At 36.3% G+C, this 17,274-nt stretch overlaps 1 protein-coding gene across 5 annotated transcripts; it reads right to left on the reverse strand.

Moving 5' to 3' along the window:
- Window positions 1–2,263: 2,263 nt before the first annotated feature.
- LOC126630838 (protein SOSEKI 1-like) lies at window positions 2,264–13,306 on the reverse strand. 5 transcript variants are annotated; one of them, XM_050301044.1, is made up of 8 exons: window positions 13,222–13,306; window positions 12,947–13,075; window positions 8,801–9,003; window positions 8,625–8,694; window positions 8,362–8,474; window positions 7,380–8,094; window positions 7,135–7,245; window positions 2,264–2,597 (listed from the first exon to the last, which is right to left on the reverse strand). In XM_050301044.1, exons 3-8 carry the CDS (start codon window positions 8,940–8,942, stop codon window positions 2,456–2,458), a joined length of 1,293 nt encoding a protein of 430 aa, XP_050157001.1. In that variant the 5' UTR covers window positions 8,943–9,003; window positions 12,947–13,075; window positions 13,222–13,306; the 3' UTR covers window positions 2,264–2,455. The 5 variants fall into 5 exon arrangements, with proteins under 5 accessions (XP_050157001.1, XP_050156999.1, XP_050157002.1 ...); XM_050301042.1 differs by having other exon boundaries at window positions 8,801–9,168; XM_050301045.1 differs by lacking the exon at window positions 13,222–13,306 and adding an exon at window positions 9,113–9,168 and having other exon boundaries at window positions 8,801–8,997; window positions 12,947–13,169.
- Window positions 13,307–17,274: the final 3,968 nt, after the last annotated feature.

Raw genomic sequence — 17,274 nt, forward strand, 5'->3', positions numbered from 1 at the left:
TCCACCTTACCACTATTCATAATAGCAAGTCTCTACAAAGGTGAACCGGACTTGGCTCCCAAAGAACGTCCTACAGACTTCGGCACTGGGGGCATGATAAAACCTTTACGCTGAGTAATCTTATCCACAATTGTACTAGCCATTCTCAACATGAAAGACGCCACATGCTCAAATCTAGCAGCCTTACATTTCTTCCCATTGGAAAATCATGTCAATCACATACCTCTCGGTAGCAAGCGGACCCTCATGAGCAGCAGAATAAGTCTTCAGTTTTTTCTTAACTGGCATCTCATGAGCAGGCGGGGAAGATCTCTTCTTTCCATCTTCATTCATAGTAAGCTCCACGACAGCGATCAGACGAGCCAATGCATCCGCCTTGATCCTCTTTACCTCCTCTTTCTGGAGCAGCCCACCTTTCTTTCGGCAAAGAGGACTAAGCAGCCAACGACATTCATGGTACTCAGCAGGGGAGCTCAACCCAGCATTCCAACAGGCAGGAGGCCTGCATGCCCAACATTCCAGCAGCCCATGAGACCCGCAATCTCCTTATTTCTCTCAATCACCAGCCTGGCCCGAGTCAGGTCTAAGAGCCCAAAGGACATGAGCCATGCGGCTCGCCTAGCACTGCGCCCCAGCACCACAATCCGCGACCCTAGTTGCACAAACTGCCTTTTGGCTCAAGCCAAGCCAAGCTGCCCAAGCAGTGGTCCCTGCCACAACATCTCCTCGGCCCATGCCGAGCCAACTCCTGGCCCCTGCCAGCCGATGTGCCGCACCACCCTGACGGCTGCCCCGCAATAGCACTATCCAAGAATAAGGCAAGAAAAATTAAATTTTTCTTACATCGGTGCGGCACGAAGAAGACGAAGAAAGCAACGAAAGACGGTCCTTTGCACGGGCAAGATGTAGAAGATTGCTAGAGGAGGGGGAACAAATATCCTCTAAGCTATCTCTCTCTTGTAGGGTAGAATAAATCGCTCTCCAAAGTTGATTTAATAACCCACTTAAGGTGGACTTAAATAGGCTTTGAGAGAAATTTATTTCCCTTTCCTAGAAGGATATAATTTCCTATTAAAGAGAGAATCAACATCAAAATAGGAAGCAGTCTTAAGTTTCCTAAAGCAAGAAGATCTCTACACCTGCTGCCCTTTTTTGCGAGCAGCCCAACAGGTGTGGGGGCATTTGTGGAGCCAAAAATATTCACTAGGCGACACGTGGACTTTTGGACAAAAGAGGACAAAAATACCCTCGAGGCATACCGGGTTTCCTACACGCGAGCAGTAGAGAATCATTTTTTCAACCAAGTCAAAAGTGCCCAAAATAGGTATCAACTTAAAACCTAATTTATTCATATATTTCCCATTTCATTATTTAGCTAATCAATTAGCTAAATAATATACTTATTCCTTTCATATTTCATAAAATCATAATAATTGACTAATTAAGGGATTAATTACCTAATCAATCCCTTAATTGTCAATTTGAAACATCCACTCAAACCTAAAAACACAATAGGGCCGGCTATCCCATTGAAAAACCTAATCCATTACCTTTTTTCTACATTTTCCCACCATTTCTTCCTTTTTATTAGCCAATTATACAAAAAACCACCAAAACATTCATTTTATGTTTAATAGCCAAATAAATTGGCTAATTAAACCTAAAAACCCTAGCCACCTCCTATCCCTATAAATATACTCTCATTCTCACCAAAAAGCTAATTCCAACACTTTGGCAAAAATCCCAAAATTCTCTAAACACTCTTTCTCTCTAAATTCTAACTTTGGCATCGGAGGTTCTTCGGCCAAAGCCCCCCCCATTCATCGTGGGCGCGTGAGGCTCTTGGCCTTAACCTAAGGTGTTAATTGTTTTGTAGGTGCAAAATCGTCCAAGATCGAGGAGGAAGAAATTTGCATCCACAGTTCTGTTGTTCAAGTGTGTAATTGAAATCTATATATTACACTGGGAATATGGTATCAGATTAGACTACAGTTTTGTTCAATTAATTTCATGCTTTCTCGATGTGGCTTGCTGTGGAGTCGTTGCACTGTATAAAGGGATGAAACATAATCCTTTTAAATTTCTTAGTCCATTAGGGAGTAAGTTCACCATAGCCGTAGTAGTTACTAAAACATACACACGCATGCATGTTCTGGGTCTGTCTGTCCCTGTGTCCTGTGACGGTGTACGTAAAATACAGTAGAATTCTCATTTGTTTTCTAAAGGTGGACGAATTGTCAACAACTTTGGAAATAGAACAATGTAATGCAACTAGAATAGTTCTTTTTTTTTAAGTCAGTCAATGCAATGCGCTATGCCTTATATTTACGTAAGAGTAAAGAAAGAAAGAAAAGGAAGAAAAGAAACGAAAATTGGCTCCAGCCTTTCATCCTGGCTACAGAGTGCAGGCAAGAGTATATTTGACGATCAGTCATTACTGGGCATATTCAGCTGGTCAGGTCAAGAAAGCTGAAGCTGATTCCTCTGAGTTTGAAGTTCTTGATCCCATTTCAAGTATCTTCGTTTCAGCTTTCACTCCTCTGCACGATTTCATGTGTGAGTGCAATCTTTCTGGCTTAAACAGCTTCCTGCACTGCCTGCATTAACATCAAGTCTTTCGAATTAATCGCTTGTTTAGATTTTCCACATAAATGTTCTCTTGGTCACCAAGTTTTATGAATGCCAACGTTGACCACATTCACTGTTTTGGGAGAGTTTGAAAACTTTTGGCCACATGGAGAGTTTGAAAACTTTTGGCCACATGCTTCTTATACTAATATGATTTGGTATATTGAGGGTAACTTGAGGGCATAATTCTTAATTATCAACAAACACTTAATTAGGGAATTTTTTGAGGTAGATTTGATTAGGGATTTTATATTATTATAATAACATTAGTTTTTTTGTCTTTGTGCAAACCCCTTACCTTCAACTTGTTATTAGAACAGAGTTTCATCCTTTGTTGAATTCACTGTTAACGCTTTCAAGTGGGTGAACAAAGCTAATTTTTTTCGTTCACCTATTGGCCATGAACCTGAGGGTAATGATTGCCTACTATTGTTGACACAGCACGAAGCTAGTAAGGATTACAATCGTAAATACTTGAAGCGCCAAAGTTATTGGAATCCACCAGTTTGATAGAAATTCCAAAGATAATTTTGATCAATTGATTTTTTTTTTTTTTGTCAAACGATAGATTTTGTTAGATTAAATGTTAGATTAGTCACTGACAGAGTTCAACTCACGTCGTCATGCAAAGGCTCAACTTTTTGTCATCAATATGATAAAAGGTCACTTGTGATTAATTGATAATTGATTGAAAGAAAGACTTAAATAAGCCCTTCACAACACCTTAGGACAACTAAAAGGTTTAGAGAAATTAAAACAAAATTAAAATGACATTAATCCTACAGAACTTGAAAGGTCCACAATTTAATACAGACTCTAAAACACTCCTTTCTCTTTACTTTTCCTTGTAGAAATCCGCCCCAATTTTGTCCCAAGTCAATTGTCGCTGCCTTGGAGAAAAGAGAGAAGGAAAAATAGAGTTTTTGGGTCATGGTAGGATCCGTTTCCTATCACGAAGGTTTTATTGTTTTATGTTTATTTTAGTATATTATAATTTTTCTAAATTTAATTCGAAGATGGTGTTTGGTTTGGACAAATATTGGCCGTTTATAGTTGATTTAGGATGGGTGTCTACCGTTACCTAGAAAGATAAAAGAAGGAAAAATGCAAAAACAAAATAAAATAAAATAAAATATATATATTGAAGGGATAAAGAGATTTGGTGATTGGGGCTTCCAAAAAGTGGAGCTAGTTCTAGGTAGGCTTTCAAAAATATATCTTTAGTTCCAGCTAGGCATGTAAAAAGAGACGTTAATTTTGATGGATTATGATTTGTTAGCTTTCAAAAGGATTACAGTTAGTTTTAGCCAGTGAAGAAAATATCGATAATATCGGCGATATATCGCCGATATTATCGTTTTTTTGGGACCCCGATATTTTATTAATTTTCCAACTTGTTTTCGGCAGAATATCGCGATATTATCGATAATATCGATAATATCGCGATATTTTCGAAACTATCGCGATATTTGGTATGGAATCATCGGAGAACACAGCCGGAGCAAATAATCCGAAACCCTAAATCCCCAAATTCTAATTCAAAGCAAATGAACTGAATCTACAATACAGGATTCCCTAAAATCGATTTCAGTACAAAAATCAACATGTTTACAAGCCGAGAAGAACGATTTCAGTACAAAAATCAACATGTTTACAAGCCGAGAAGAACGATTTCAGTACAAAAATAAAAGCAAATGAACCGAATCCTTAAATCCCCAAATTCGGATTCAAAGTAAATGAACTGACTGAATCCCTAATTCCTAAATCCCTAAAATCGATTTCAGTACAAAAATCAAGCAACATGCAGATAAATCGCAATCTGTACAAAAATAGAAACCCTAATTCCTAAATCCCTAAAATCAATTTCAGTACAACAAAGGTGCAACATGCAGAAAGATTGAAATCTGTACAAAAATTTAAAGTAAAAGCCGAGAAGAAGAGAAGTAGGAGCCTGGGAACATCGTCTTCCTCACGAATCCAAGACGGCTGGGACAACGTCGTGCTCCTCAGTGGTGTCGACGGCGTGGACTACGATGATTTCCGGTCGATCTCCATGGATCAAGGTGGTTTAGAAGGAAGGCGGTTATGGAGTGGTGTCGACGGCTGGGTTTAGGGCGGGTGAGATGGGAGGAGTAGAGGGAGACAGGGAGACATGGACGAGGAGGATCGAGATTCGAGAGATGATGTCTCTGTGTGTGTGTGGAAGAACTAGAGAAGGGGGAAGGGAGGGAGAAGACTGAGAAGTTCTCGGTGAGAACGAAGGCTCAGACCGACCTTAGAGAGAGAGAAGAGAGAAGAGAGAGATTGAGAGGATTCGAGAATATGGTAGTGGAGTGGGAAATGAAAGATCGAGAGAGAGACTGAGCTCCGTGTATGGTGTACGTGTGTGGTGTGCGTGTGTGGTGTGGTGTGGGGGGTCTCGAAGTGTGTGTGTGGTGGAGTGTGAGTTTTTCAGTCTTTTTGACTGTCTGAGTGGTGGCGTGTAAGAAAAAAAAAGCATCCAATGCTCCAAATTATTCAAAACCAAATCATTCCAAACCTATGTCTACCTCTCTGATCCAATGAGCCAAAGAACTTTTTGCAATTTCAGAACATGGACAACAAATAATACTGCTTTCATAATGAAATCGTGTGACATCTTTCACATGCAAAACAGGATGATGACCATGGCAGTAGGCGGGCAGGACCAGGAATTGGTGCCATAGGGAAGGACTATACTCGCAGAGAAAGAGGCAAAGGGATTTTGTCAAGTCAAGAAGATGACTCGTTATCTAGAACTTCAGACTCTGTTGGATTGGGAAGTAGTAACTATGGTTATACTCATAACCAACCATTTCCCTACCCTTCATATCCCATTCCTGTTGGGATGGAATCGAGCGACTCATGGAATCAATCCCAGCCTCAATCTTCAAATGATTTTTCTTATGGACAACCTCAACCAATCTCGGATCCATATGGGTGGCATATTAACAATTACATGCAAAACTATTTTGGGGATTTATCATTTGATAACTACTCTTCACAATACACTCATTCTACACATAGAGATGATGAAGATAATGACAAATTTGAACCTCATAGGAACTCTATGTGGTACTAAAGTGTAAACTATTGTACTAATTCATTATATATAAATGATTATGGTGTGTTTAGACTTATTTCATTAATTACTACATATTTTCTACACTTATAATGTTTGTCAGATCGTTATATAATCAACTTGATAATGTTAAATCCATCATGCAATGCATTTCCTTCCAATTTTTTGTGATAAACTAATAGATAATTGACTAAATAAACATCCTACAAAGTTTCAATAAAAATTTCCAAGTTTTTCTTACAATTTCCGTGGTTTCCATGTAATTTTTATCGATATCGATATTTTACCGATATTTTCATCGATATTTCCGTGTTCTCAAACTACCGATATTTCCGATATCATCGATATTTTCTTCCTTGGTTTTAGCATATCACAAAACTGCAAGTGTGGCTCACTTAATGTGTGGTCCCACTTGTGGAAACTTAAATGGTAAGTATTTTAGAAATTTGTTTTTATTAGGGAATTTATTTTGAGGTAGATTTTATTATAGATTTTATAATATTATATTAAGATAGGTTTTCCTGTGTTTTTTTTTTTTTTGAATTAAATAGGTTTTCCTTTGTGATTGTGGGTTAATGATTGTTTTGATTTATTTCCTTGTTTTATTCTTATAAATACCTAAAAATAAAACATTGACGTTGTATTTGAGAGTATGAAATTGTAGATAATTCTGAAATGACCTTTTAGACAAAATCGTTCCTGAGATTTGTCTAACTCCTCATTTTGGTCCCTGAGATTTAAAATCGATGGAATTGATACCTAGGTTTGTCTACTATCGATCATTTTAGTCATTCAGTAAAAAATCTCCATTAAATAAGAATAAAATGACAAAAATACCCTCAAATTTTTTTTTTTTCAAATCCTTTTAGCCTATTGTTTATTAAATTGAGAGTAGTTTAGTCATTTTAATCCTTATTTAACATAACTATTCACGGAATGACCAAAATGATTGATGGTGGACAATTTCAGGGACCAGTTGTCTTGATTTCAAATCTTAAGGACCAAAGTGAGAAGTTATGCAAATCTTAAAGACTATTTTGACTAAAAAAACCTTTTGAAATTTACTGCAAACCCTTTATTTTCAAGTGCAGTAGTGTTGGTTTGATATAAGCCAATGAGACTGAATCTTAATTTGACCTGAGAGATTACCAGTTAGTTGGTACTTGATTGGAAGAAAAACACTGCAGGCCTTGTACTGATGTGGTTTGATTGTTATTTAGTCTAATACGAGCCGGTAAGCCATTACCTAACCTAATTCAAAACTGGACTTCAGTTGGATTTGGCAGAGTAGAGGAAGTAAGAGTTGTCATTAATCAAATAATACATAAGCCTTGCCCATCAAATTATCAATGTATGCAATGCAACCAGGGGAGGGAGGGAGGGAGGGAGTAGGGATAGTCACTTACGAGCAATGCGGGCGACCGACGGGCCTGTAAGCAGCAGAAGCCGCTTTTTGGCCACTGAACTCGCCCTCGTTTTGCTGCTTGGTCGCATCTTTCTGTCCATCATAGCTTTTCCTGCAGCATCAAATTCAAACACAAGCAAAGCCAAAGCCAAATACATATATGTATTAGTAGTCTTTCTTTTGTCAGTTTTAATAAAGACTTTTTCTCATGAATTGAATTTAATAATTACATTGATTCATACTTACCTAGTAGCAGTGCGGGGTTGCTGCGGCAGCTCCTGTGGGTTCCGGCAAGTCCCAAAAACTCCGGTTGACCTACCTTCCGACTTGTGATCTCCTTTTGAAATACGATGATCAGCCTTGATACTGTCTTGTCTGCTGGTAGACTTGTTGGAAGTTTTATTGGCTCGATTCAACATGACCACAACAGCGTCATTTGTGTCGACAGCACCACAAGTAATCAAATTGCGGAACATGTTGGAAGATGCACTTGAATGTCTCTTAGTACTACCATTTGCCAATGGCGTCTGCTGAGACGGTGAATATGAAGACGAAGAAGAAGAAGAAGCAGAGGAAGAAAAAGAAGACGGAGTTGTAGAAGAAGCCAATTCTTTGGCGTCTTCGTCCTTGTTAATAATCTTCTTCTTCCTCTTCAATAAAAAGTTGGAATAAAAAAAAGAGCTTTCTAACTTGTCCCTGCCAGCTGCTGAGTGGTTGTGTTCTTGTCGTTCTCCTTTGGGTTTCAGTTTGATGGCATTCGCATCATCGAATCCATCGGTCAAAGTAGACCTCTGTGATTCTTGGCTCATTTCAGAGGATACTTTTGTTTGGATATCTATATTATTCTTTGGATAAATTTGTTGGTGCAATTGAAAGGAGGCCTCTTGTTTTGAATTGGGTGGCTCAACCTCATCTTTAAACAGGCAACTTCTCTTTTCGGCAAATGATTTCGGAGGAGAATCTGTTGCATACAAAATACAATGGTCAACAAAATTAAGGTGGCCAGAAAGGATTCCAAATATGAATATGCGAAATTAATTGAAATTAACCTAAGGGACTTAACATATACTTAAGTTGGCCAGAAGGGACTCCGAGCATAAATATATATGAATTGACATTAACCATCTATTTATATAGATAAGCACATTCAATCAATCAATCAAATTGGTTATATATATATAAGAAATAAAGATTTGACGTTGTGTGTAAAATAAATGATGATATATACCAAAAGGGGAAGAGGTGATCTCGGATCCTTTGAGGACGTATTCATTGTCGGATATCGGTGTGATGAGGTCTTCGTCCAGCAAGTCTTGCCAAACATAACCCGTCTTGTACCTCCTGCATGCGCGCGCATGTCGTTCCATCCACATGAAAATGAAAATGAAATCGAAATCGTACATGCCAACTTGCTAGCTATTGGCCTAATTCATTAGAATGATATTGGAAAACGTCTCCAGTACTCTATTAAGATCAATCGATCAATCATACCTCTTGTAAGACCAAGCGAAGCCCTCCGGCATTTCCTTTCCTCGTAAATCCGCGAGCCACCTCTTAACATCTTTTAAATCAAATAATAGTAACCATCATTATTAGTTGATTAATCAACAGGTGTATGATTCTCGTTAAATACGATACAGAGATCTCAAGGAAGGAAGGCTACCTACCTCGCAGATAGACGCCGTTGCGAGTAAAATGGTTGACCCGAATGAGATGGGGATGATCAACGCGACCCATTCGACGACTGAGGAAGTAGATAATGTGAAGTCGCCTTACTTCACCTCCGGATGATGCAGCTTTGGCTTCCATTGGTATTTACTACCACTCTTTTCTTGTTTTTTTCCTTCTAATACTACTCCTTAGTTGTGCGCTGCCAATACCAACAAATTAGTACAGTAATACCAAAGTACATTAAATACACGAACAAAACTAGAAACAGAACAAGACACTTCTCTTATTTTCAAAATTAAAATAACATATCATAATAGCTAGTTGTCTCAGGAAACCCAATAGAGATCTTTGTCCTTCTGCCGGCCTGCGCCACAAAAAACCCGAAAAAGACAAGTTTGCTGTCATCTTCATATATTTGTTCGATCCCTATATTAATATATTTGGCAATTTATAATAGATTAAAGATATATTGTAATGCAGGCGTAGCATGCATGTTGCTATATATCTATTAAAAATATAATAAAAATTTTATTTATTTGAAAAAAGAAAAAAAAAAACTGAACTTTCTCGCGGAAAGGAAAAGGAATCATCGGTTGTCGAGATTACCCAGTTTTTTATATTAATTTGTGTATCTTTTTCCTCTCTGGTAGACTGGTACGTATAGGGAGAGAGAGAGAGAGAGAGAGAGAGTTGATATATAGTATTTTGCTCAGTATAATATTATTATACAGTGCAGGATATAAGGAAGATGAGCATAAGATTGGTCGCAGGTAGGTATGTGCGCCCGAGCTTTATCAGATATCCCCGAGATTTACCAAAAACTGTTGTTACCCAGCTTTTGACCAACATAATTCATCAATATCCATTCCGGAATGAAAGACCCTCACTTACTTGTTCATTTAATTAGATTCACCACTTCTTTCTTTTGTTTCTCTATATATGGCATCACCTCGGATCCAATCAGTGTGATTTATATACCTTATATAATTTATAAGAAATGCGTAGTGTCTGAAATATTCTCATCTCTTATACAAATATAGTATTATTAATACCTATATTGTCAGGTTTAATGATGTACAAGTGAGGAATGAGGATTCTCTTATGTGTCTTACAAAGATTTCGTCACATGTTAAAGACTATTAAACCGTTTGGTTCGGGTGAACCATGACATTTTTGTAAATCACCTCTTGAATAAACTCAAAATTTTTGTGAGCCCTTAGATAGTTGAAAATTTAGGCAGATTAATTAAGAAATGAATATTTGGAGAGAAACCGGACCCAAATAAAACCGTAAGTTTTTATTTGTTTGCCAATGTAGCCTAGTAAATATTATCTTTATAAAGTGACATGAGTCACCAACATTGATTAAAGGGAAAATTCTTGAAATGTCATGAACTTATACACATTTTTTTAAATTTTCATATGAACTAAAATTTTAAGCGTTTTGTCATATCAACTTTCCTAAATCATTAATTTTTCATCTCATTCTAACACCATTAAGTTTTGGCCTAATTGTCAAAATAGTCTATGTGTTATAGTTATATGGTTAATTTAGTCCCCGTGCTTTTGATTTGGCTAATTTAGTCCTCGTGTTTGTCTAGATTAGGCAATTAAGGACATTTCATTCAATCTCTTTTAAAAATTTCATAAGAAAAATCTTATGAGAAATAATTACCCTTTCTCTTTACAGAAAAATGCAAATCAATGAGAAATAATACATATAAGAAATAAAACTTCCAATCTGAAAAATGATTAAGGTTGTGACATAGAAAAGAGAGGGGTAATGGTCGGAGAGTTGAGAAGAGAATAATTTTTCTTTTTATTTTTATTTTTATTTCATTTTAAATATTTTAAATCAAATAAATTATAATTTTACAAATAAGTTTATAATAATTTGTAAAAAAATATTTACAAAAATTAGATGGAAATGTCCTTAATGGCTAACGGAGATAAACACAAGGATCAAATTGGCCAAATTGAACACACAAGGACTAAATTGACTCAACGACTAAAACAAATGAACCATTTTAACATTTAAGCCTTAAGTTTTCCATCCAAAATACTTGCACATGACTTGTGTTTAGGGTTATTTTGGACATTTGACCTCATTTCAGTTCATTGTTTGCGATGAGCAATAACTTAGTCAAAATAATGTAAGTTTGATATGTACCATTGTTATAGAGGACAACTATATTTCAAGAACATGTGATGTGTGTTTTGAGAACCATACTATTGGAGAGAAACTCGATCAAAATTATATCATGTCATTATATTAAGTTTAATTTTTATTTAGAATAAAAAATATTATTCTATTATAAAATCATATTCATTTTTTAGTTTCTAGAAACCTTATATTTTTGTTTCGTCGAACACAACTTTTTAGGATAGTTAAAATGTCCTAAATGTACCTAAACATAAGTCTTGTGCAAGGCATACGACTTATTTTAGATAGAAAACCCAACGGAGTTAAAGGTATATTACAAATTAATAATTTCAAAAAGTTAATATGACAAATTGGTTAAAATTTTAATTCATATGACAAATTGATAATAGTGTTAAGTTCATATGACATTTTAAAAAAATATGAAATTAAATTAATTCCTACTTATATTTAGATATGCAATTATATGTCTCATAATCAATTTGGCGGGAAAACATTACCCATTAACCATTAATATGAAAAATTGCTTACCTCAAGTTCCATTCTATATATTATTTTGTTTTTTCTTACATATGATAGATTGCTCTGGTAGACATAGAGCCTTCATTTTCATAAATCATGTTGATTAAATGAGGACATGGGCTCCAACCTAACGCATCTACCCTCTAACACGACAACTATAAATAAAGGTCAAGATGTGCGGGTTAGACCATCCCATTCTAGCCGAAATGCCTAGGAGATTTTCTTCCTCATAGCCTTCTCACGAATCTCTCCCTCTATGTCTGGTTCATCATTACAGGCAGATACCTAGCTATGGGAAAACTCTTGGAGGAAACTCTACATATAACCAACTCTCCCTACCCTACGTCCTAGGTGTATACACCTAGGGCACTAATTTCGTGCGTTCTTATTGTTGATGGTTCTTAATCCCGACGTGCGACGATTAAACTTGAGATATATTCCGGTAGGTATGTCCTAATTTCATCAAGTTAGCATATGGTTTTTCACAATGATGTGATTCTTTTCCTAATAAAGGGAAACTCCTGCATATTAATTAACTCCATTGCATAAAGAGTACTGAGCTATTTTCGCATGAGGAGTGAACCTTTTGGCAACTCATTCCAAAAGGTTTTGAAAATAATTTCTTTTAATCAAGCGATATTACTACATTAAATTACAAACTATACTAAGGAGGGAGAATTTAAACTTCAGACATAGTGATTTGAAAATGAAGGCCATTCATTAGCACTAAATTACAAACTTATAAAAGAAAACATATAATATATAGAATGAAACTTGAGGCATGCAATTTTTCATAGAGTCCCACATCAAAGAAATACAAAAAAATATACAATTTATATGCAGGTGTTACACTTCTAATATAACCGAGCTCTTTTGTAATGAAATTTAACACCTAGTTAAATTGAAACAATAACAGTAACATTGATGGTAAGCTAAAAAATTTATCAAGCCCCAACTAATAGGGCAATCTACCCACCTGTGGGAATGAAAACTTAGTTCATCAATATTTATTGTTTGAAAGCTAAAATGGTCATCAATTTGATATTATGCTTTTTGAGGAAAAAAGATGACTTATATTAAGCTTCTTTCTCTATATACATACATACATAGGGAAGTGTTATTGACACTTCAAAAATCTCATTCTACACTCCTCACAAATGTATTTTTCTTTCCTAATATAGAAAGTTTGGAGTGTAGAATGAGATTTTTAAAGTGCTAATAACAATTCCCCATATATATTAATATAAAACCAAGAGCTAGTTGGCTACGTGGTGCATGCTGTATCAGTATATGATCATATATGCGACAAATGAAGATGACTAAAGTAGAATGATGTCTTAAAACTAATTTCTCACAATGAATAGAAACTTTTAGTCCCAATTAAAAGTAAGAAATCAAACACAGCGGATTCATCACTTGTGTGATATATCTATATAGAAGAAAAGATTAAAGTTTCTTACCTCAGAGCTGGTAGCTTGAAAAGATACAATTTAACCAATACTGCCCCGCGCGAGTGGGATCAAAAGTGATCATTGTTCTGAAAAGGAGCCGATTTTGGAGAGAGCTAGCTGATGATATATGAGATATATCTGAGGGGTATATATATAGGTAAGTATAAAGTGATCAAGCGTAGAGAATGTGTGAAGTTAGGTCACTGTTTATTGGTACCAAACAAAACAAAAAAGACGAAATAAGGGCAATTTGTAAGATTATGAGTACTTAGGAGGAAAGATACCTTTTTGGCGGGGGAATGACGGAGTGCGAGTGTCCGATTGAAAATGCAATTTCATCCAAAGTTAAGCGTGCCGTTTCAGTCGAAACTCATTAACTGAAAAGCATTATCAATATATGTTACGTGCGTAAGTTAATCAACTGGAAAAGTAAACGTACGGAACGGGACCAAACAAATTAATTAACAGAAAAAGGAGTGTGCGGGTGTGATATCCACACACCCCTTTTTACTTCTCTCACACCTTTTTAGTTTTCAGCCGTCGGATCGGATGAATTAAAGAAGATCAACGGACATAAATTAACAAGGGGTGTGTGAGAAGTAAAAAGAGGTGTGCTATACAGGTCTTCCATCGAGATGAATTTGATGAACAATTCCTTGTCGTCTAGTTACCAAGTATATGTTAAATAAACTTGTCCTCACATATTTAAGTTTCTAACTAATACAGGTACTTCTTTTCCTCATTCATAATGATCCACAACCACAACAATACAGATATTAGTATAAGCTGCCTAAGAGCATTGACTTATACTAAAGTGGTAGTTACATATATGAAGTTCTAGCATATGTGATATGATTCTTCATAGAGCTAGTAGTTGAACTTGAACTACCTAATTTAGGTGTACGTAATGAGTACTTCTATCCTTTGTGGAAAAAAGAGAGGATAATTAAGAAATAGATTTAAAATTCTATACCCGATGAAATTATTGCGTCTACTCAGGTCGTCGGCGAAAATTTGAGCAACTGGGAGAAAGAGTTTTATAAATGCATGCAGCTGCTGGAAAATCTGTAATTATGGTAGTTGGTGGCTAGAAGATAGGAATTAGGAGAAAGGTTTGGGTTTTTGCTGCTATGGTGCTAGCTTGTAGCAGACAAAATGGGTCTTCGGGCTTTACCCAAAAAAAAAAGGGTCTTCGGGCAGCTAGAAAGCCTCCCTTTTACTTTGGTCATGGCCTCTGTTTTATGAAAGGTCTAGATGTCAGAGAATAGAGTCTCACACCGGAATCTTCACATAATAAATTATAATTTATATTGAACGGTTTTAGTACTCTTAGTTGTACTAAGATCTTTTGTGATAAAATCAAACACCTGATGTGAATGCAGATAGTAAAATTGTAACAGTATTGGTGTGATTAGTAGTGCAAATAAAAGGAAGGAATTGAAAAGAGTTAGAAAGTATCTCATTTGCTTGCCCAAGACATTGCTCCAAGTAATGGTCTAAGACTTGGATACTCTCTATTAGCTCAAAAGTTTCCTCTGTCAAAGAGTCCTCCATGGACCTTGTGGATCGCCGTCAGAGCACATTGCCATGTTTAATGAAGACCTTATGGCCTAGGTCAATTGGTAATCTAGCTCTAAAATTAGAAAAACAGTTTCTAGCACAACCAAATTAGCCTAGGCAAACTGAAGCCCGAGCACCTTGTGAGGCCAAAACATCCCAGCGCTTCTCGCTTATGTAGCCTAAACACAAATGCCACAATTTGCGTGTACTGATTTTTTCGCGAGGTCGTTTGCTCTCACTGACATTATTGTCACTTGTAGTGTGTATCCCACCTTCTAGTTGAAGAATATAACATGTCACTAGGTAATATTACCTATTATTTAATTCTTAAATGTGATGTCACACCTCGAATCATCATGATTTATGAAGTGTCCATTTAAATCTACAAATGGGATCGACACAATATTATAAAAGGAAAATTAATGAAAAGGACTTGAAAAATTTTAGTTTTAATAAAAAACCATGTTATAAGTTTTGTTTAATAAAAAACCATGTTATAAGTTTTAGTTTTAATAAAAAATCATGTTATAAGTTTTGTTTAATAAAAAACCATGTTATAAATTTTAGTCTTTCTCCTTTCTTTTCTTGGGTTTTGCAATTTTTTCAAATGATGTAGTTGCAAACCTTCTTCTTTTTCTTTGAAACAAAAATATAGATCCTCATGCTATTTAATTTATATTTTGTATTATTTCGTTGAAATGTGATCGTCGTTATTATTCATAATGTATTCGAAGTACTGTTTTTCAATTTTTCTTCGTCAGTGAAGTTCATCATTTGTTTCTCCAGAAAAAATATTTGAGATCTGCATGCTATTCAAAAAGAACGACGGGCACTGTTTCTGGAATGTAAAAATAAACTGTTTCTGGATTTTAAGTAACACTGTTTATGAAATCTAAGTCACTGTTTCTGAAATTTAAGTCACTGTTTCTGGATTTTGGTTCTTTTCTTTCCAGATACAATGTTTGTTTGTGCACAGCCCAAAGGGCTTGGTGTGGTTGTTGCTCGCCGGAGCTAAACGGAAGGGAAGGCAGAATTTCGGCTCAAAAGTTGGACAAACTTTAAACTCTCATAACTTTGTCAATACTCAACAAAATCGAGTGATTCAAAAACGAAAATCATAGTTCTCGAAGAGACGAAGAGAATGGTACCTCGCACAATGGCTAACTTATTGTGATTTGGCCGAAAAATGCCTCGAAAGCCTCGGAGGTCGCCAGAAACTAGGTAAGATTCAAATGGATATAACTTTTTCAATACTCAATGAAATAGGGTGATTCAAAAAGGAAAGTTGTAGTACTCAGCGAGACAAAGAGGAGGAGGAGGAGGAGGAGGAGGATGAGGGCCAAAGGAGAGCCCATGAGTGACTGGCTGGTGGTCGAGCTGTCTGTTGGTTTGGTGGGTTTTACTTTGTTCTGGGATGGTTTTTAGTTAAAAAAAGTTATAGGATGGTTTTTGGTTAAAATAAACTTAGTTCAAGCCCTTTTTATTAAAGCTCCCTATTATAAATACACGTCGGAATGAAATAGCACTCTTTTAGTTGAAGAGTTTTGCCATTGGAAAGCCCTAAACATGCATGCTTGTAGCACACACAAAAGCACGAAACCATTCTTCTTTCTTAGGCACAGTTATCCTGGTTTTAGGTTTCTATCCACCTCATGTCGTGTAACGTATTGCACACATGATAGCTAACCCCTGAATCAAGTATACATGGTTGGATAGAATTCACCGCAATCGTATAATCTAAATAGCAAGGACGTGTGGATCGAAATTTGCCCCAAGTTCTAAAACAATTTCTTCCTTAGAAGAAGTCCTTTGCCTCTTAGTTCAATCATTTGGTTATCGGGTTTTAATGGTGAATTAAAGCTATTACAAAGATTCTTGTCTATAGAAAACAAAACAAAATTTTAATTAGCGAAAGTTATATTCGGATTAAAATGGATCTTTATTTTAATTGTTGTCCCATCTAATTTTATCGATTTCGAATTAAGCCTTTACGAAATCGGGAGTTGCTCCCACTAGGCATGGACCATTTGCATACATGGGATTGGCAACGGCAGACTAAAAACCGCATGAACAACTAATCATTCTATCACGCCCATTCAGGAGAGTGTATGTTACTCCCATGCATGTTATGCATGCTCCAATTATGTTTGGCCTCTAATCTCTAATTTAAATTGCTTTTACAACTAATCCTAATTTAATTGTTACCCAACAAATAGTGCCTTGTTGGAATTTGAACCTTAAATAAATCTCAAGCAACCACAGTAGTCATATTTAAAATATTCCTCAACACTAACGTCAATACGTATGCATTAGCCAGTCCTTTGGATTGGAGTCCCTAAATCTCCCACCATGGCAAGCATTTAGGGCAGTCCTCTATAGTGACTACGCACTTCGGGGAAGGCCACGAATAGAACAATTTTCAAATTCAATAATAATTGGTGAGGGTTTTTGTTACAGGTTTTATACATATTTGTCTTAAACGAAATTTCAAACAAAGGATCTGATGACATCGCATCGTGTGGATTAAGGGTGCGTTTGGTACGCAGACGGAACGGAACGGAACGGGACGGGACGGGACGGAACGGGACGGAATGAATGTGTAATTTTTGAAAAAGACATAGGGTATATTTGTCTTAAAATGGTAAAACATTGCGTTCCACAGACGTGGAACAAACCTGTTCCAGGGGGGAGAGGTGGGACGCAAAAACACCCAAAATCTGTCCCGTGGAACAGCCCGTTCCACCCATTTTTGGCACACCAAACGCGGGACGGAACGC

This window comes from Malus sylvestris, chromosome 7 (genome assembly GCF_916048215.2).
Source record: "Malus sylvestris chromosome 7, drMalSylv7.2, whole genome shotgun sequence".
NCBI lineage: Eukaryota > Viridiplantae > Streptophyta > Magnoliopsida > Rosales > Rosaceae > Malus > Malus sylvestris.

Bases quoted from the DNA above. Each gene is read 5' to 3' on its own strand.
- LOC126630838 (XM_050301044.1), bottom strand. From the start codon at position 8,942: ATGGAAGCCAAAGCTGCATCATCCGGAGGTGAAGTAAGGCGACTTCAC. The intron at 8,695-8,800 runs GTAGGTAGCCTT...TTGATTTAAAAG, and splicing joins CAACGGCGTCTATCTGCGAG to ATGTTAAGAGGTGGCTCGCG. The intron at 8,475-8,624 runs GTATGATTGATC...GCGCGCATGCAG, and splicing joins TTCGCTTGGTCTTACAAGAG to GAGGTACAAGACGGGTTATG.